This window comes from Vanellus vanellus (genome assembly GCF_965231255.1).
Source record: "Vanellus vanellus genome assembly, chromosome: 8".
Taxonomy (NCBI): Eukaryota; Metazoa; Chordata; class Aves; order Charadriiformes; family Charadriidae; genus Vanellus; species Vanellus vanellus.
In genome coordinates, this window is record NC_138913.1 from 29811742 (window position 1) to 29832368 (window position 20627).

General features: G+C 48.2%; 1 protein-coding gene across 2 annotated transcripts; it reads left to right on the forward strand.

Annotated features, from left to right (window-relative positions):
- The first annotated feature begins 240 nt into the window (after positions 1-240).
- On the forward strand, positions 241-20393 carry THAP4 (THAP domain containing 4). 2 transcript variants are annotated; one of them, XM_082487261.1, is made up of 6 exons: positions 241-351; positions 1137-2293; positions 11172-11331; positions 14283-14392; positions 15730-15833; positions 20065-20393. In XM_082487261.1, the coding sequence occupies exons 1-6, from the start codon at positions 275-277 to the stop codon at positions 20182-20184; spliced, it is 1728 nt and encodes a 575-aa protein (XP_082343387.1). In that variant the 5' UTR covers positions 241-274; the 3' UTR covers positions 20185-20393. The 2 variants fall into 2 exon arrangements, with proteins under 2 accessions (XP_082343387.1, XP_082343388.1); XM_082487262.1 differs by lacking the exons at positions 241-351; positions 1137-2293 and adding an exon at positions 5457-5539.
- Positions 20394-20627: the final 234 nt, after the last annotated feature.

Here is a 20627-nt window from a genome sequence, read left to right on the forward strand (position 1 = left end):
CGGGAGCGATCCCCCCTTTCCCTACCCGTCCCGCAGCATCGCTTGCCGTACGGCGGCGCCCCGGTCAAAATGGCGTCGGCCGTAGGGCGGCCGCCATCTTGGTTGACGGCAGTGCCGTACAGAAACCCCTTCCCCAGCGGCGGAGGGGCGGCCGGGGTGACCTGGCTCCGCCATCTTGCTGTACGGCTGGCGGCGGCCCGGGCCGGCGGGCGGGGGCCGGGGCCGGGGCCGGGGCGGGCCCGGCCGGCGGCGGCGGCGGCGGCGGCGGGCGGAGATGGTGATCTGCTGCGCCGCCGCCAACTGCTCCAACCGGCAGGGGAAGGCGCACCGGGGCGCCGTCTCCTTCCACAGGTAAGGGCGGCCGCCCGGCCCCGCTTCAGCCCCGCCGCCCCCGGCCCCTCCTCAGGTGCCGTCAACGGGCCTCCCTCATCCCCCCGCCGGGCCGGGGGCGGCCGGCGTCCCCCTCCCCGCCCCGCCGTGCCGGCCCGTCCCTGCGGGCCCCCGAGAGGCTGCGGCCGCCCTTTGTTTCCCTCAGCGCCGGGGACCGGCGACGGGTTCCCCTGCGCCGGCGGAGATCGGCTGTGGCGGGCGGGGGAGCTGCCCCCGGCCACGGCGGGGCCTGGGCCCGGGCCCAGGGCGAGGCCTGGCCCCCTCCCTCCCTCCTTCCCTCCCTCCGCCTCATCGCCGGCCGGAGAGGTTTTGGGAGAGGCGCCCGAGTTTTGGGAGAGCCCCAGGTGTTACAGTAGCATCGTATTAAATACACTCGGCGTCAACATCAAGCGGGTCCCGGAGGCGGCCGATGCGTTGGCTGAGCCGGGGGTGGGTTTCGGCGTTGGTGGTAGGGGTAGATGAGCAGGTGAGTGACGGGCGGGTTGCTGGTGGAAAATGGGAAACGAAGCTTTTTTTTTTTTTTTTTTTAGATTTTCTTTTTAGTTCGGTGCTGTGTGTGAAATTGGGCCGTTAGCAGCGGGACCAAATATCGAGCGTTTCGGACCAAAGCGAAAAGAATCCTCAAGCGAGCGTAACCTGTTCAAATACAGCGTTCGCGAGAATTTCCTAAACCGAAGAGGGCTAACCCTTCTGCTTTCCAAAACGCGGCTTATTTTTTAATGTTTTTTTATCTGTTTGTTTTTCAGATTCCCTCTGAAGGATTCAAAGCGTCTGATTCAGTGGCTAAAAGCTGTTCAGAGAGACAACTGGACTCCCACCAAGTATTCGTTTCTCTGCAGCGAGCATTTCACCAAAGACAGTTTTTCGAAGCGGCTGGAAGACCAGCACCGGTTGCTGAAGCCCACTGCTGTCCCCACCATCTTCCAGCTTGCAGAGAAAAAACACGACAACCTGGATTATGTCAGAAGCAGAAGAAAAATAGCGAGCAAGGTGCCGCAGCAGGATGGAGAAGACCCAAGGGAAGGAGGCTGTGAGGTAGTTCAGAGGACCTCGTCTTCTGGCCAGGACTTCATGGTGATTCAAGGGACAGAAGAGATGGAGGAGGCGACTTTGCAAGCGGAAATTGGATCGATGTCCAAGGAGGAAGAGAACCTCCGCGGTCAGCTGGACGGCCCTCGGAGAAGGACGTTAGGTGATAATTTGGTTGCAAAGCCTGGACCTCAGAAAAAGCCTGAGAGATCTTCTGTGGAGGACTGTCCTAAAGCCACCTGGACAGGGAGCTGGGTAGCAGACAGAAGCGGCGTCTCGGTCGACGACTTCACACCTCCTGCCTCTGGTGCTTGCAAGTTCATCGGCTCCCTGCATTCTTACAGCTTTTCCTCTAAGCATGCCAGAGAGAGGCCATCTTTCCCAAAAGAGCAGCTAGAAAGGAAAAGGCCAAAGAGAGACGTGGAACCAAGCTGCAGCAGCCATCTCATGGGACACGATAAGGCCGTAGCAGAAGGCTCCCCTACTTCATCCCTCACGGCGACCCCTCAGAAACCTTCCCAGGGTTTGTCGGCATCCCCAGCAGACCTTACCCCTCAGCCTGCCGCTGAGGCTGTGGTGGGGCGGAAGGGTGACACGGATGCCAACCCCATGTCAATCAACGAGGTCATCATGTCGGCCTCGGGAGCTTGCAAGCTCATCGACTCCCTCCACTCGTACTGTTTCTCCTCCAGGCAGAGCAAAAGTCAGGTGTGCTGCTTGCGTGAGCAGGTAGAAAAGAAGAACGGAGAGTTGAAACTGTTGAGGCAGAGGATCAGTCGCTCTGACAGTCAAGTCAGGAAGCTGAAGGAGAAGCTAGATGAGCTGAAGAGGATCAGTTTCCCTTACTTGAACAGCCTGCTATCCCAGGACTGTGGTCAGTATCCCCAGTGGCCTTGCATTGAGGCAGAATTCCCCGTTTTCTTAGCAATAAGAAGCTGTTTAAGTTAGAGGTCGTAAAGATGTGGTGGGTAGAAGGTATGAGGAAGGTACATTTTTGGAAGGAGAATAGTATTAGTTGTATTAGACCAACAGATACAGGTGAAAGAATTGGGTTTTGGGGTGCATGAGCTATTTCTTATATCCCGAGTTTCTGAGGCGATTCCTGGTGTGGAATGGGAAGTTTGGTCATGGTGTTGCAGACAACTCTCTTGATGATTTTTTTTTTTTTTTTTCCTTCCTGGATTATTTCAACTTTTTTGTTTGTTACTTGATAGCCTTCCTTTAGAGTGTGCCTGTGATTTTTTTTTTGGTGTCTTAATGAGCTGTCATAGGTAGCAGGTATCTGGGAAAGCTGTTGTTGTCTTCTCCAGTGATGTAAGAAGTACTTCTGATTTTAGATTTCATATACTGCACCGAGTACTCGGGATATATGAAATCTAAGTGAGGTGGTAGGTATCAAACATGACAATGTCATGATACAGTGAGGTCACTTTTTGTGACTGAGTGCCCGTGTTTGGTTTGGTCATTTCCTCCCTTGGAAGGCAGAGGAAGTCAGGAAACAGATAATAAAGTGGGGAGAGATGGAGAATGACTTCTGTATCGATTTGGAAAACAACAACAACAACAAAACCAAAACGACACCTGAAAACATAGGGGAACTCGGGGGGGATGAGGTCATGTAAAAAGGTTGTTGCAGAGAAGTTGAATCGGGCCATAACCTTCTCTTTTGCAAGAGAGAGAGTGCTTTAATATACTGATAAAACTTTTGCTCAATGACTCTTGTTGCACGATATAATTTGGGGGAAGAGTTTGGGGGCATCTGATGATGTTTGATGCTGAGAAAATGTAGGGTTGCCTTGTGAAGGATGCATGACTTGGGACTTTCTTGAAGAAGCAGCCACCTGTGGATGGTTAGGTGTCCCCTCATGGTTAATTTTTGCATCCGTTCTGAGGTTTCTCCTCCTAAAGAAGAAACCTCACAGCTTTTTCTAAAGCCATATAGTATCAGACATGGTCAGAAATGTGATAGTGGCATAGAAAGACAAGTTCTCCAGACTATTATAGCATGGCCTACTTCCTCACTCAAGTGCAAGAACATAAATCCTGACAAAATTCTTGAAGGTCGATACCCAACGCTGCTTTTTCCATGTGTTTTTATTTTCCAGCGTGGGAAAACTCATGCTTTGGGTAGAGGGGGTAAAAAAAAAATCTTTTCCCTCCACAGGAAATCAGCATAGTTTTATTTGTACCTTCTGGTCTGTATTTTTGTATTGGTTTGGTGTCAAACTAAAGAAAATAAGCGATTACAGTTTTAGGGTTCTATAATTGTCATTCACTCATATATATGTATATAAAAGGGGTGTCTAGCTTTGTTGGGATACCTTCATTGAGATACTAATTGCAAAAAGAGTGTCCTGCAGGATGTTTTTCTTTATTCTAGTAGGTGCTATGGTTTTTATTTTCTTTCCTGAGATGGATGTTCTTACACATACATCTTTCAGAACGTGAGAATTATATATGGAGAATATCTTCTATATCTATAAGAACTTATTCTACTTTCTAAGGGAAAATGTAATTATTTTTTTTAATGAATTGACCAACTTGCCATCTGGACATCAATATGTCAAAATGAACCATTTCTGGGATTGTAGCTTGGTGCGATGGGAAGTTCTTATGCAACCCTTTGGCTAGTGACTTTTTTTAAAGGCTTTGTTGGTGGCTGTCTGGCCTTTTTTTTTTTTTTTTTTTTTTCTCCTTTTTTAGCTTAATCTTGGTGCTCTTCTGCCTTGCATTGCTTTTTGTGTTTTCATGGTAATAGTTTATGGAAGTCAAAATACCTGATTAAGTGCAGCTGGCTGCTGCTGGGCAGTCTGGTTTATGCCTAGACACTAAGTTTTACTGTAAACCAAAGCTGAATTAAAGAAGGACTTTTTGGTATTCATAAAAAATACAGTCAAGTAACATATTAGGTTAATAATACAGTCTGTGGTAGTAGCTACATTTTAGTTGTCCTAAATCAGCTGATGTGTAGTTGAGGTGGTATTATTAGCTGTGAACCTGAGCCTGCGTATTTTGTTCTTCCAAAGTCGGTGCCTTGGGGATGGGGAGTGTAAGTGAAGTAACCAACTGGACTGACCGTGCAGGTTGTTGCGTGTCTGCATCCCAACCCCACGCGTGGCGGGACCTCCCTTTGCTGCTGCCTGACGTTCAGCCGCTTCCAGCAAATTGCAAGCAGAAAAATGAGCTTTAGGCCCTCACCCCATTAAGCAGATCTTCATTTTGCTGCTAGTTCTCAACTGGTATTTTCTTCCAGTGAGACAAGTAAATTTCTGCTGGCTATACCCAAACTCCAACCAGTTGGAAAGAGCAGGTTTCTGCAAAACTGCTGCACACGCAGTCCCTGCCAGCCACGCTTGAGGATTGGTGACTCACGCTGTGAGCCAAACTCACCCAGACTGCTTGAACTGTCCCGGTGCGCTTAAGCGATGTTTCCCAACCTGGCTCAACAGGGGGATCGACTAACTGGTTTTAGGAGAAGCCGTGGGCTGCTTCCCGCACAGCTGCCACAGTGAGCTTTTCCATGCTAAACTTTGAATTTGCTCACTTGGTTGATGGGAAGATGTCTCCTTCTGTTTCACGGGCCGCTTCTGAGGTCCGTGGACCAAAGGTTGAGGAATATTCCAGCAGAGGAGCATGGTTAGGCACAGTGCGCCAGGCAGAATGAGGTTAAATGCATCTTCTGGAGAACAACAGGATGCACTGGGAGAAATTAAGGCGAGCCAGCGAGCAAATATGGATCCAGCGTCCTGAGGATGGGGAGACTATTCTGACAGCGCTCTCCTCGGACGCACAAGTACCATCTGACCATCTTGTTCTGCTTGAAGGTTTCGCAGCTCTGCTGCATCGTACTCCCCCGGTGCTAGCCCAGAGAGAAGATCAGAGATGCTTCTTTCACGAGGTCGCCTTGTCTTAGCATGCTCTAGGGTCGCTTCTTTTGTGAAACTACATCTCCCAGCAGGCACTGGCACAACTGTCTTACCTAATCATGAGATCACTTCCCTTATAGCCATCTTATCAACCCTGCGCAAAACACTTTCTGGTGAGCAAAGGGGGTTAGAGAGCCTAGACCAAGCAATAGAAAAATAACTGCAAACTATGGCCGGCAGTGGAGCGAATGCAGGTATGATTCGATGTCATTGAAGTAGCCGTATTTATCAGGGAGGTGAAGCTGTTAAAATTCAGCCGCTTGGGCGTGTGTGGAGCTTCTTCCAAACTCCATGTCTGCTCCCATGAAGGTCATATTAAAGGCAGGAGAGTTTGCAAAATGGGTCCATGTGGAAAATGATTAGAATTTTGCTAAGAATCTGTAGGAAATTGTATTTCCTTCCAGCTTAGATTTCTTTTTCAATATTTGTACAAAGCCACATAGAAGTGCCATTGTTTATAATGCTTTTTACATGTGAATGAAGCATGGTTGCTGAAGTCTGGGGACACGCAGGAGGAGTCGAACATTAAATGTCTCGTTTTGTGCTGAGATGGAGTCCTGATGTCTGTGGGGCCTGAGGTGGTGTTTCCCATCAAGGGGTCAACAGGTTTCTGTTTGTGTTGCAGAAAACAATTAGCAAAATCATGTTCCTCAGTGGCAGTGAGAAATGGGGTTGTGTGAGGATGCGAGATGCTGTGCTTTCATCTGTCCGAGCAGGACAGGTCCCTGTGCGGTTTAGCTTCGAAATGAAATGATTGTAATGAGTCACAGAGATGCGCTGGCAGAAAAATTGCCTCTACCAGGGCAGGTTCTGCTAACCTGGCGGCTGCACGCTAATGTGGAGCTGGGAACGTGGCTGTTGAGGGAAACTGCTAGAATTGCTTTCGCAGAAGTAGCTCCCTACAGGCAACTCTCTTGAGAAAATAACACCCATATTTCTGAAGTAGAATAATGATTTTGGCAGAAAAATGCTTTTATTCTGGAATGGCAGGTGCTGCTTATGATTTTATTTTTTTTCTGTCTCGTCTGGGACAGGAACAGCCAGGCTAGAAGGCTGGTCAATAAAGTGGGTGTTACAAAGAACAAGGGAGCTATAAAGTAAGGTGGAAGTGAGATAAGGAGTAGGAATATGTGCACACAGGTGAGGAGCGGGGCTGAAACTGTGGCAGAGGGTATCACGAGAGAGGCTAGCGAGACTTCACAGCGCCTGTGGCCCCAGCACATGCTGCCCTGCAGTGGGTGGGAGGTCAGCTGCCTCGTGCTCTGCACGGGAGCAGCCAGCGTGCAGGCACCGACCTGACACGCAGCAAGTTTGGGATGTGGTTGATCAGGGAGATGGTTCTTTCACTGCCTCCTCGGAGGGAAAGGCAGCTGGAAAGGGGGTAAACAAGACTTTTTGCTCTGCTGGTGCCTTTTTTTTTCAGTCTTGTTTTTTCTAGGTTTTTTTTCCTAAGAGCCTACACAGCTTGCGCATTAAGCATTTAATTCTGCGGTGAGTCGGCAATGACTCACAATGAAAACCAGCTTTTAACTAGGAAGCAATGAAAATGATAACTAAGGTATATGTGAGAGAAAGTAAAATATTTTGAAGCAAGCTCAGGTAGGATGCTCGAGTTTCTCATAACAGTGTACAACTTTAAAAATGTTTTCTCTGTATTTTGTAGTGCAGGAGAACTCTGGCAGTGACTACAGACACGGGAGTGTTTTACCGCAGAGGCAGTAACATATTGGTGCTTTGTCCTGAAATTAATTACGAAGATAGGCCGTAAGATGAGAATTCATGACTATAACTGTATTCCCACCTTTTTAGAGCAGAGATGGAGCCAGAGCACGCCAGTGCTGGGAGTGCTTTACTGGTTTACTTTGGGGGAGCATCAAAGTGCGTAAAGTGGTGTAACGCTCAGGGAAGGGCAGCAGAGTACAAAGCCACCTTCTATACTTAAATATGGAAAAAGTGTGCTGAACAAGGCTGCTCCTTAATTACTAGAACCTTGATGATGATTTAAATCCAGTAAGCAACTCGGTGGAAGAAAGGACTGCAGGAGGCTGCCCAGCTGTTGCTGTAGACCCTGAGAAGACTGAGAAGCTGCTGTGTGAGTCGGTTTGTTTTTTGTTTCACTGATAAAGCTGCGTAGGAATTTGTGCCAGCATAGCTTTCTGTGCCAGGGATCCCACTTGAGAGCCACGCTAGCTGAAGCCTGTGTAGACATGGCCCGAGGGGGTTGTCCAGCCGCTTTGTCTGGTTTGTCTCATGGCAGGGAGAGCTCGCCATCTCCCGCTGCAAAGCATGGACAGCCGGTTACATTCTGGTTTTGTTACAGTGCAGGGAGGGATTTGACTTCTAACCCCTCTGTGAATGAGAAAGATGTGGAAACAGTTCATCCACGAGTTCCGAGGGATGAAGTGGGGTCAGATGGTGAAACGGAACTGACTCATGTGCCCAGGACCTGGGCACAGCAGTTTTGGCCTGAGTGGCTTCCTGAAGAAAAGAGTTCAAGGTGATCAGGTTGCTTATGTGCCTGTGGTTTTTGCCTCCCAAGCTGTTGCAACTTGTGAGCGTCGGGGCTGATTTCTGTTGGATTTCATAGAGGAGCCGAGGTCTCGAAGATGCTGGGTCCCTAATGGCTTCAAGAAAATGTATCACCTGATAGGGAAAAGCGAGTCCAGGAATGCTCTTGTTAGGAAAGAGTCTGTAGTGTGAGCTTCCCTCTTATTAGGTAAAAGAGAAACTCTGCATGAGGAGGCAAGAGACTAGGATTAAGAGGACCCCATCTGAGTGTGAAGCTGTAAATGTGGAGAAGGGTGGCCAATGTCTCTTGCGCCACAAATTCTCAGACGTGGTTTGTATTCCCGATATCGTCACACGCTTACTTTTTAAGCCATAGTAGCAGGTTGTTTGTAAAAGTGGTGCGCCAAGAGTTTAGATCTTCAAAAAGGCAAGTACATGCTCCTTCGTCAGTGAAATTCCTGTTGACGGTGACTACATCTATAAACCTGTTATTTGAAACAAAGCAGCTCCGCAGACAAAGATATTTTCTTCTTTAAACTCTACTTTTTGTTGCCTCAATAGTCTTGCATTTACCCATCCCAACCACAACTTAAGAAGTAAATTTCTTTTCAAATCACTGCTTTTTTTTTTTTTCTTTTCTGATGGACTCAATCAGCCTCTCTCCTGTCTGCCTCCCCACTCTCGCTTTTCCAGTCTCTCAGCTCAGCCCTCTGGCACTGAAGACTGCCAGGGAGAAAAAAGGACTTAGTTCACTAGTCGGAGAACAATATTGAAGGTAAGAAGAGCACTGCATAGGATGTGATCAGGATGCGTTTACTGTTCTGCGCTTCCCTGAGTCTCTGGTCCTTATTCCCACCAGCACTTCTTTTGCTCTCAGCTTTTCCAAGCAACATAAGAACTAAAAAACTCACGTTGGCTTCGCTGCCATCCAGGTAATTTGGCAAAGTAGTAGTGGACGGTTGGCTGTGTTGTTTACCCAGATACCATAGACTTCAGGATACACAGTCACATCTTCACTTTTCAGGTGGCTGGAAGTCCAGCTCTTTAGAAGTGAGACTAGCCTGGCCCGTCAAGCACCTCCAGCCTGGCTGGACGCTGCACAGCAAGGCAATGGGGTCAAGCTGTGGGTGCTGGAAACGGTCGGTTGGCTTCTCTTGGTTTATAACCTAGTCTAAAGAGTGGAAATAGCTAACGCCATTTTTTTTTTTATCTGTCATTTTGATGCTTTTTCCTGAAAAGCTGTGAGGTTGGTAAGCAGAAGGAAATGAAGTGCCCTATTACAAGCGCTCTGGTAATGGAAAACATCCCGCTCCTAGGCTTTGTTGCCACCTCCTGACCCAGGAGAGGGCAGCAGCAGCCCAGGCTGCAGTCCCGTCTAGCTTTTCAAAGCTTTGCTCTTCCCTCCCACGGTGGGAGTTTGAGCCTGCAAAAAAGCTTGGAAAGAAATGCAGTGTATGCAAGTGAAAGGCAAATACCAGTTGGACGGGGTAGCGATACTCTCCTTACTGGCAAAACTGCGTGCTCTCAACATGAAAGCAGAAAGGGAGACCGATTCCTAAGAAGCAGTGTAGAAATATGGGGTTTCTTGTAGCAATAATTTTGGACTTTTGTTATGGGTCATCACTGTGTTAAGGTCTTTGCTGCACCAGAAAATGATAGTCTGTTGCTTTGATTGCTTGCAGTACAGGTGGAAGGTTAAGTACAATGAAATACTGTCCGGTACACAAACACTGCCGTAAGGATTGTAGGAACCCCTTCTTAACACCTTGGTAAGCTGGTGGTGAATGCACAGGCTGGCAGGACAGTCTTTGCAAAGGCTGGCTCTGATGCTGTAGATGTTTATCACCTATTTCATAGCGAGCTCTCATGTTTTCTCATGTTGCTTCATTTGTAAAATACTTGAGGAGAAAGAAGAGTAATCAGCAGCATCTCGCTGACATGCCGGCTGGCTTTCTAAACCTGCTATCTGTGGGAGAATAAATAACATGGGTGGTAATTCTCTCTTACCTGGGAAAGTTTCTGTTCCCCCTCCTTTGGCATTCCGGGTGTGGACTCACCATCGTTTGTCCTCGCTCAGTCTTTTTAGCCTGATATTTGGGAGTAAGCAAAGTGAAACTCGGACAGATCAAGCAAATTTTTACCTGCAGTATCACCTTTTCAGGTCATAATTTCTCCCTGCAGCTAAGTCTGTGTCTTCTAGACCAGCTGGACAGGTAGCTTGTTCTTGTATTAGGTGATATCGCTAGGTGTGGAAAACAACCCCCTTCAACTCCCACCCTGCCAGTATGAGTCATTTATCTCGTGAGTGGGAGGAGGACATGCTTTAAGTATACTTCAGTCGTGCTTGTCTGCATAACATAGCTAACCTAGAACAGAGGGCACCTTGTTTCTATTGGTATTGGTCTTTCCTGAGATCATGTTGATGCTGTATCGCTTTCCCTGCTTACACCTTAGGAATGGGTCTGCTTTGCTGTTCACTTGGTTTTAAATTGTCTGCGTTTCTCTGATTTAGTTGTTCTCTCAGGTCACACCCTCTGTAGTCACAGCCAAATGGAAAACTTGTTTATCAAAGCTCTTCTAAAGTGATTCATTAAAGAAGTCTTAACTCTGTGAAACAGACCTTTGTTGCTTCGTAATAAATGCAATGACAAAGGGAAGTAGCTTTCTCTTCTTCCATTTGCGCTTTAACTTGCAGGCACACTAGTCTTTGTAAAACATTTTACTTAGCCTTAGTCCAGACCTAAGCAGAACAACTTCTGAACAATTCCTGTCTCGTTGTAGAAGTGCAGGTCATTATTAACCTCTTAAAAAAAAAAAAAAAAAACCAAAAACCAGTCAAAGTTTGATCTTGACTATGTATGCAGCCTGATTTTCTTTTTCCTCTGAAGTGAGGACTCATTTCCTTCGTCTCTGAAACAAATGGGAATGATATGTACTCAGTGCTTGAGAAAAATCAGGCCAGAGCATTAGAGATGTAATTGTCATTTAGCGATAATTCTTTATGCTGAGATTTCAGTCGTCTTCCTTGTGTGTAGATGGGAGGGGGCTTTCTCTTCAGATCAAGCTACAGAGACAAGTCAGAAATGGACTACCTGAAATAGTGCTCTACGTAAGGCCAAGAGCAAGCTTGAAAACAGACCTGCTTTCTGTGACTGTTCCTTGTTCCCTGTCTCCCCTTGCACCTTGGAGCTGACGCTGCTCTAGAGAAAAGCGATGCTGCTGCTTTGGAGCATTTCTGAGGTGTTTGGTGTTCACCTCCACCCGGTGGTAAGCAGATCCCTGAATTTTCTTTCTTCATTATTTCTTCTTCCTCCACAGAGACTCCCCAGCTGAATCCTGTGATGGAGCCCCTGTCCTGGATGCTGGGCACCTGGCTCTCAGACCCGCCAGGAGACGGCACCTTCCCTACCATGAAGCCCTTCCAGTACCTGGAAGAAGTGCACATCTCTCATGTTGGTCAGCCCATGCTCAACTTCTCGTAAGTCTATGGGTTTATCTGTGTTGGCAGCAGCTTTTGGATCGGAGCAGGCATGGCTCCAGTGAGATTTGTTGGTTGAGTTCCTTTTCCAGCGGCAAAGTAAACGAGTGTTCACCTACCAAATGAGGCGCTGTAATGATACGCAACTGCGTGGTCTGACTTTAATTTTCCTTTAAAACTTGTGATTAATTGGCATGCTGTTGCAACATACCCAGGGCTGCACACCTGCAATCACTGAAGATTCGCTAGCCCCAGAGTACAGTGTGCTTCTGCAGAGCTTTTCAAAAGTGAGTTCACACTTGTGAACTCGTGCAGAAGCACACGTGTGCAGGATTGGGACTGTGGCCGTGGTGCAGCGTACAGTTCTTGTGAGGGTTGCATAGTAACTCAGGGTGGTGTGAAAGTGACTATAACTTACAATAGTGAGAGTAACTTATGGTACAAAGAATGGCCCCAGCGTGGACATCACCGTTGTTTGTGCAAATTCTGTACCTACCTTTGAAAGAGCAGTGATCCTTCCACTTTCATGTGCTGTGCACTGGGTGCACGTTAGCCAAAAGATGTACTGTCCTCATGGCCAGAAAAAACCCCCACCATTCTTCTTTCTGGTGGTAGCTGTCTGATTAGAAATGAATCTTCAGGTAACAGCATTACGACTGCTGTCATTCTGCTTTGTGAAACTCCCACTTACAGATCTAATAAATGAAGGCGCTGTGGCGTGGCTGCCAAGTGTGTGTCCATTTTAGACTGTGGTCCTCTGTCTTCACCACTGAAAATCTGAGAAAAGTTAACGTGTTTAACAAACTTATATGGGATAGGAGGCAGACAGCTGAACTGCTTTGGCTGCAGGTAATTGTTCAAAGAGAAATCAAAAAGAAATCTGGAGGAAAAGAAGTGACATGTTAGCTAGCTGATCAGTGCTGCTCCAAAATTCATTTGGGAGGGGTGAGTTGGAAAGTTTGTTGCTTTGAAAACCAGAGAAAAGAATAATTACAAGATGCCAACGCTTGTTCCTGGTGTGCGGCATTCATTGTGACAGAGCTGCCAGCTCAGCATGTGACGTTTATAGTCCAGTTTCCCAAAGAAACAAAGCTCTGACAGTCCTGCTCGGTTTAGATCTCTGTCTCCAACTTTTGAACAGTTGCTGATTTGAGTTGCCTTTTTGGTTTGGTTTGTGGTTTTTTTGTTGTTTTTTTTTTTTTTTTTTTTTTTGTGCCAAGGAGATCTATAGCTCAGACCTGTTGGGCTCTGGGAAGTGTCAGGAAAATAGGCAGCAGGCTTGGAGGACAGAGACCCTGTTCCTCCCTAGCTCCTGGAGCAGTGCCACTTGACTGTTCTGAGACAGTCCCTATGTCTCTTGAATACTCCAAGCATGGAAAGAAGCCTGATTTGAGTTCATTTCTCCTTTGATTCTAGATAATCCCACCATGAGGCACAACTCTGTAGGGTACCTGGCTTTACTCGCTGCAGGGCACAGAGGCCGAGATGCTCGGGCAGCCCTTAGCAGGGGTGCGGCCCTGCATTGCTGATAGAAGTCTGGTTCCTGGTTCTTCCTATAACCACATGGTTAAAAACAGACATCCTTTATACAGAGACAAAGCCAAACAGGAGGAGTAATTTGTGTATTTGTACCCAGAGGACATTAGGGAGCCAGATGCAGCTTCGAGGCACCCAGATGCCTCCCTAACTGCATGCCTTAGGTGTGCTTAAGGGGGAGAAGGGGTTTTGTCTCCAGTTCTTTGGAGCCTACGGGTTTCTTGTGCCATGTGCTGCACCTTGTGCTGCTGGTCTTCTAGGAAATGTTGACTCTGTGTGAGTCACTATATTTTACTTCACATAGAAAACACTTGCTTTGGGCTTTTCGGCTCTCAGTACTTCTTTAATAGATAACTATTCCAGCTTGCCACAGACCACGTGCCTGGACAAGCGCCTTGCTCACGCTCTTCTTGCACACTTGCCTTGTTACCGTTGGGGTGGCAGCTGATGATGCAGCATATCCCCAGCCCCAGGACAGGTCATGGTAGCTAAGGGGACTGGTGTCGGCTGCCGTTTCCAGCAGGCACATCCCAGTTGCATGACAGAGGCAGGTATAGAAACTGCTGTTGCATGAGGGAGTTCTGGGTTGCACGTTTAGCAGCAGCAGCAGCTTTGAGGTTGACTCTGTCTCCTTTCCCGTAGAAGGATGCAGAGTGGGAAATTCTATAAAAAACAGTACAAAAAGGAAGAGATTAGTCCAGAATAAAGAAACACCAATAGGATAGTCCCCTGCACTATATAAATTCCTAGCTTGCTGTTGTGTTTAAGCTGCTCTTTAATTCAGTTACCTGTGTAGACTAAGGAATTGCTGTAGCACTAATGTAATGTGTGAACGTGCTTGATGTATATAACCACCCACGTAATGGGTGATCAAACATAAAACTCTAAGGTCTTGTGAAGAATAAATAAGAACCTAAGCTGAACTTTTTTTCTTTTTGACGAGGGTGGTGGGAGAAATAAGTCTGCTCTGTTACTGCCTGCAGCAAGTAATATACAAAAAACAACAACTCGCCAGGTTTAAAAGCTAAATAAAGATGATATGGTAATGCTAGTTATTGATTTGAGAAAAGGAAGTATTTGAGACAGAGTATGGCTTCAGCATCTGTGAAATGTCTGACTTCCTGAGGGAGTTTCAGAGCTAGGTCTTAGAAGGACCCAAGAGCTGTGAAAAGTATGAAGCTTGAACTTAAATAACTAACTCCTGCTCTAAGAAATAGCTGTGCCTGTAAAGTAACTGCACTTTTACATGTTTACATCTCCCAACCGTGAAGCGTTGTCAGTCTTTCACTCTTCAAATAATACTGCAGGCAATCATGCGGTTAAATAAAATACAGTTTCCTCTGAGAGGAAACGAGGCCAAACACTGTATTTTCAGTGCAACAAACAGCAGCTTTTGTATTCTGATTTCCCCTCAGGTTCAACGCCTTCCATCCGGACACCAGGAAGCCCATGCACCGAGAATGTGGATTCATCCGCCTCAAACCTGACACTAATAAGGTGGCCTTCATCAGTGCCCAGAACACAGGTACACCCCTGATATCTGTGCTGGGGAAAAGAGGAGGTCCTTACCCTGCTGTGCCATTTCATCACTTCTCCAGAAAATTATTGCACCTCTCACAGTTCCATTTAATTTGTTTTCGCTGTAGCTTCAGCGCCAAAGAGTAGTGATGCTGCTCTTTGGCGCTGAAGCTACAGAGAAAACAAATTAATAAATGAGCTTGTGTCAAAAGCACTGGGTTTCTAGGACTGGCTTATGTGGCTTTGCCCACACAGTGTGGCTTTCTAGCTTTCTGTGACAGGAAAGGACTGCAAGTCGAAATACCGCTCATGCAGGAGGCTTGAGGGGTATCCTTTCCTCAAATTATATGGTAGTATTTGCAGATGTAGCTTTGTAAACCAAAAGAAGCCCTGCCTCTAACAAGAATTGCAGTCTGAGCCTTAATGATGGCAGGTGACATTCTTGATGTCTTTGTAACATCCTAGTCTTTTTTTTTGTGGGGCGGCAGGGGAAATGTGTACAGATAAGATGCTCCATTCCCACTGCTCCCGTGAGTTGGCCACAGTTGACCCTGTGGTGGAAACAGAGAGGTGCGTGCCTTGGTTCATGAGCTCCTGGGTATAGAGTCCTCCTTCTACTGTCGTACTTGGCCAGCTACTCCTAATCAGAGTCATATTTAACTTCCACTTAAACTGTTGTTACCAGTGTCAACACTTGCCATATTTGATTCTGTGGGGCCAGGGTAGAGCCTGTGGGGCTGCGATGGTTTTAAACCCCCTTTGCAGCCTCTCCATCCAGGAGTGTTTGGTGTGACCCGTATAGCAGGTTCCCTATTAGAGACCCTGCCTGGGCTGTGGCACTAGCAAGAGCCTCCGCAGCACTGGAGTAGGGGAGCTGCTCTCCTACTGTTCCTTAATGATTTTGGAGAGTAATCTCAGTGCAGTCTGTTTTTTTTTTTAGCACCTAAACGAGGAGAATCTCCCTGCTGCCTGGATGTAGTGCCTTGGTACTTGTTACACAACTTACAGGGACTGAACGAGAGAGAGAACCACATCTAAATTATAATAAGTGCATGTTAAAACCCAGTTGATGCTTAAATTTGCGTCTAAAACTCAGAGCAGGTGCTGAAGGGAAAACTGCCAGTTGCAATGCGATACTCATCCCACACGGTATGAGTAAGTCTGCTAGATTTTTCTAAGCAGCATTATATGTCTGAGGTTGTGTGGATTTGCAGTTGTCGATTTCTGCTAGGTCAAATAAAACCGTTCTTAAGGGAGAGCGGTGGTCTGTTACATAGCCTAATAATTGTGACATCGTTAAGTAACCTTTGTAGCCTAATTATATACGCCCTTGCTTCTCACTAGGCCTGGTGGAGGTGGAGGAAGGGGAGGTGAACGGACAAGAGCTTTCTATAGCTTCTCACTCCATAGCCAGGATCTCCTTTGCCAAGAAGCCCCATGTAGAGCAGGTGAGTGCACACGCTGTGAGTGATTCACAGAGCATTGTTGGCCCCAGAAGGTGTCTAGTTGAGAGGACAGGTTGATTAATGTGCTTTAATTACAGATTGCCATCAGGAGTTCTTGGAAATATTGTATGGCATCCTAGCTTATCCTTTCTGTAACAGCCTTCAGAAGCTATTTCATACATTACAAGACCCAAAGGGATCGTTAAGATAAACACTGATGTGCTGAATCAGACCAGCCAGCCCAGAATCCTGTCTCCAGCAGTGGCCGGTAGCAGGTCCTTAAGAAAGGGAATAGGAAAGTTTTGTCTATATACCCTTGCACGGCAGTGGTGTTACTTCTCAATGCTGCTCTTCTGGATTAATTGCAGTATGAGGGTGCACACGTGAGGTATGTCCAGTATTGGGCCTCATCAGCAGTGGCTGCCTTTCACTGGGGCTCCGCCTTGGTTTTGGCAGATCTTGCTTGCTTTTCAGGACGTTCACAAGATGCTATGGGCTCTCTTCCCATCCGTGGCTGCTTGGCAGGACTGGCGCCTGCTGTCAGCTCTAGTTCTGGTTGACTGCTTCCTGGGTTTTGGCTTTTTCTTTTTTGTGTAGCGGTGGTTTGTTGTTGACACAGCTGGATGGGGTACAGCCAGCTGTGCATAAGATGGCACTGCTGGAGTTAGTGTGGCATACTGAGGTCACCGCTGGAATCCTAGCTGTCACCTATGAAGTTGTCTCGGCTGTCTAGCAGCTGAGAAAGACAGCGAGGTTGAACAAGCTCGCACAAAGAGTAGGTACTGGCACATTCTTGCATCCGTTTTGTTTTCACGTGTGAACCAAGTGACGGACCGCAATTGTTGAAGTGTGACAAGTGAGGTGTGGCTCTCGGGAGAGAAGACACTACTTTGATCGGGGCAAATACAGTATGGTCTTACTCTGGAATTAAGCCTTAATTTTGCAACCTTTTTTCATGTGCTATAAAACCAACCCATAGATAACCGAGAGCACAAGTTTGTGCAGATGCAGCCAGTGTCACAAGCGTGCTCCCTAAATTCACTAATGTGCCAACAATTGTATGTGCCTACACAAACAATGTCCTAACTGAAAGGTAGTCCCAACTCCCCTGCCTTCGGATGCGTTTTTTTAAGTTGTTGGGTTTCTCCTTTCCCAGGAGCAGCTTTATTGCCTCCTTTCTATAGCAGGAGAAATAAAGCCGTTAAATACTATAGATGTCACCAAGGCAGCGGAGCTCTTAATTACAAACATTTAAATAAAATGGACCACTCTCTTAGAGTCACTGCCTGAAATTTGAGCAGATAGACTGGCGGGAGGAGAGGGGGAACAGCATAAATTGCCCATGGAAACAAAGACCACAAGTGTTGTGAGAAGGGCATGTGTGCTGCTGCTTTAGTTGCTCATTTTGAGAAAACTTCACCATAATGTTGTGTTCCTGCTGGAAAAAAGTGATTCGGGACAGCTGTGGCTCAACGGAGCCATAATTCAGGCAAGAAGACCCGTTCCCTGTGCCAGGGCTGTGTTGCAGGCGCTTGCTGGCTTGGCCGTGCTGAGGTGTGGGGAGCTCCATGTGTGGACAGAGAGGAGCAGCCCCTGCTAGAGGGGATGCTGATGGGACATCCAGAGGGACCTGGAGAGGTGAGCCTGTGCCAACTTCATGAAGTTCAATAAGGCCAAGTGCAAGGTCCTGCATGTGCGTCAGGGCAATCCCAAGCACAAATCCAGGCTGGGTGGGGAATGGATGGAGAGCAGCCCTGAGGTGAAGGTCTCGGGGATGTTGGTTGATGAGAGGCTCAACATGAGACGGCAATGTGTGCTGGTGGCCCAGAAAGCCTCCGGCATCCTGGGCTGCATCCCCAGCAGCGTGGCCAGCAGGGCGAGGGAGGGGATTCTGCTCTGCTCTGGGGAGACGCCCCTGCAGTGCTGCCTCCAGCTCAGGGGGTCCCAACAGCAGAAGGACATGTACCTGTTGGAGTGGGGCCAGAGGAGGGCTATGAAGATGCTGCGAGGGCTGGAGCTCCTCTGCTGAGAGGACAGGCTGAGACAGTTGGGGGTGTTCGGCCTGGAGAAGAGAAGATTCCAGGGAGACCTTAGAGCCCCTTCCAGTCCCTAAAGAGGGCCTACAGGAGAGCTGGGGAGGGACTTTTTACAAGGGCATGGAGTGATAGGACAAGGGGGAATGGCTTCAAACTGGAAGAGGGGAGATTTAGATGAGGTATCAGGAAGAAACTTTTCACTGTGAAGGTGGTGAGACAGTGGCCCAGGTCACCCTGAGAAGCTGTGGCTGCCCCATCCCTGGAGGTGTTCAAGGCCAGGTTGGACGGGGCTTGGAGCAACCTGGGCTGGTGGGAGGTGTCCCTGCCCAGGGCGGGGAGGTTGGACTAGATGATCTTTGAGGTCCCTTCCAACCTAAGCGGCTCTTAGCTCCCAGCCTGCGTGTATAGATATGAAATGCTCTACAGGCAGCAGAGGAGCACTCTTAGACCGGATTTGTTTCCAAACACCTTGCTCATATTCCCCTGCGAGTATCTGGAGAACAGACAGGTTTTCAAATATTTTTAGACTTCAGGACTGTCCTCACAGTTTGTGGGTGCTGAGGGAACTGGCTGATGCGCCTGCAGGGCTGCTGTGTTATCTTTGAAAGGTGATGGAGGTCAGTGGAGTTTCCTGATGACTGGAGACCCGTGGCACGGGGGTCACCCACCTTCAGAAAGCACCTGAATGTCAACCTGGAGAGCTACAAGCTGGTCAGCTTCACTGCAGCCCCTGGACATTTCTGCACGTGCGAAGTAGAAGATGATTGGGCACTGTCAGTATGGTTTTGCCATGGATAAACAGTGCCTGGCTGACCTGGTTGTCTTCTGTGATAGAATGACTGGACTTGTGGACAAGGGAAGACCAGTGGATGTGTCTTACCTTGAATTCAGCAATTTCCCATGGCCCTTTCCCAGTGCTTCGTGTTTCTTCTCCTGTGTGGGAAGTTGCAGTCTCCCTGTGCATCTCGGCTGTACATGGAGCTTGCCCTCCCACAGCACCGTCAGCCAGCCTTTGACTGACGCTTGCTTTTAAGAGAAAATCGCCCGCTTCTTTTTTTGCCCAGTTCATTTAATTTCCTTCTTTTGGCATTCAGACTTTGTTGTCTGACCTACAGTGGTCCAGTCAGGAAAAAAATGAGCCGTTCAGAAACCCTGAGCTAAAGTCAGACATTGTGAGATAATTTCTTGTGAAAGACGAGTGTCTTTTGTATTCCTTTTAATTGCCTTTTCCTACTTGGGGTATTTGAGGAACACTACAAAGAATGTTTCTGTTCACCCCTGGAATTGTGCTCAGCTTGGGAAGCAGCAAGTGGCCACCAGGCAGTATAAGCAGCTCTTCGGGATGATGTGGAGCCAATCTGTGGTGAAATCGCGCGGAGGGCCGAGTGCATGGGTCAGTGCCAAACTGCCTCTGTACAGCAGCGCTCGCTCGGGGAGCTGCTGTGCCCTGGTGTCATCCACACGGTTATGTGGCCCTTCTCATGCTGGAGTGACACCCTCCAGAGCGTTGTTCTGGGAGGTGAGCTGAGGTTCAAAAAAGGTGGTCCCACTTCTCTCCTTTAGTTTGGTGACAGCGAGGAGCAGACCGACAAACTGTGCTGAGCACTGGGTGTTTAGCTGCTGCCTCCTGCAGTTTGGAAGCTGCTGAACCCTGGCTTCAAGTGTCTGGTTGCATGGGTCCCGGGTGGTCCAGCTCTAGAGGGCAACACCAAATTGCCTCTTTTGAGGTTTGGTGCAGCGCAGACTGACTCACAGCATGCTGGGGTGGAGGGATGGGGATGATGTTGCCTGTGGAGCCCCTGCAACACCTTACTCTGGCATGATGTGGTGACCAGCAGAGAGCCGAGTGGAGCCCAAGGCTGCCTTTGGGACATCATCCAGCCCAGAGCATCCCCCTGAGCCGCCAGCTGGGAGCTGCTCTTGTGATGGAGGGATGTCAGTAGTAGGGCCGGGACACTGCGTTGCTCTGTGGATAATGGTCTTGGGGTGGGGAGCTGCTATTTTGGAAAGGGCTCCTTTGTTAGGGGAGAAAACTTCTCATTTTCTCGCATGGCAGTAGTGAGCATGTCCTTCCATCTGTGATGCGCTGACACAAACACAAGGACGGCAAAGGGAAGGTAGAAAGCTCAAGTAAGGAATTTAGCCTGTGGATGCTGTTTGCTTAATTTCCTCATTTCTTTTCTTCCCCTCCTTTTTAGATTACCAGAAAATTCAGGCTCAATTCCGATGGGAAACTCGAACAAACTGTCTCGATGGCAACCACTACGCAGCCCATGACTCAGCACCTCCACATTACCTACAAAAAGGTGACGCCCTGACACCGGGAGGGCCGGGTCTCCCCACCGAGGGCGAGGAGCGGGGCGTCGTGCACCGGGAGCAGTGGCAGCTCCAGGGGTATGGCATGGCAGACCCCGGAGCTGGCTGCCGACGCTCGCCCCCGGGGCCGTGGAGCTGCCCGTCCTGTTGAGAATGTTACTCAGATGTTTCTGTAATGGTATATTAAAAAAAAAAAAAAATAAAAAGCTTTTATTTTTATGGCTGTGTCTTTGGGCATGATTGCAGAATGGTCTGCGCCTCCCTCTGCTCTGGCAGTGGTTAGAGGGGCTTTTTGATGCCTGTTTGTTAGTAGGTGTTGGGTTGTGGATCCAACCTCCTGGATGTTTCTCCACAACCTGAATAACGTCGTGGAAGCAGCAGGATTGGGAATGGATTTGCACTATGGGGACAGACCCTGAGAACTCCAGCTCCTGCCTAATGACAC

Bases quoted from the DNA above. Each gene is read 5' to 3' on its own strand.
- THAP4 (XM_082487261.1), top strand. From the start codon at position 275: ATGGTGATCTGCTGCGCCGCCGCCAACTGCTCCAACCGGCAGGGGAAG. The intron at 352-1,136 runs GTAAGGGCGGCC...TTTGTTTTTCAG, and splicing joins GGCGCCGTCTCCTTCCACAG to ATTCCCTCTGAAGGATTCAA. The intron at 2,294-11,171 runs GTCAGTATCCCC...CTTCCTCCACAG, and splicing joins CCTGCTATCCCAGGACTGTG to AGACTCCCCAGCTGAATCCT.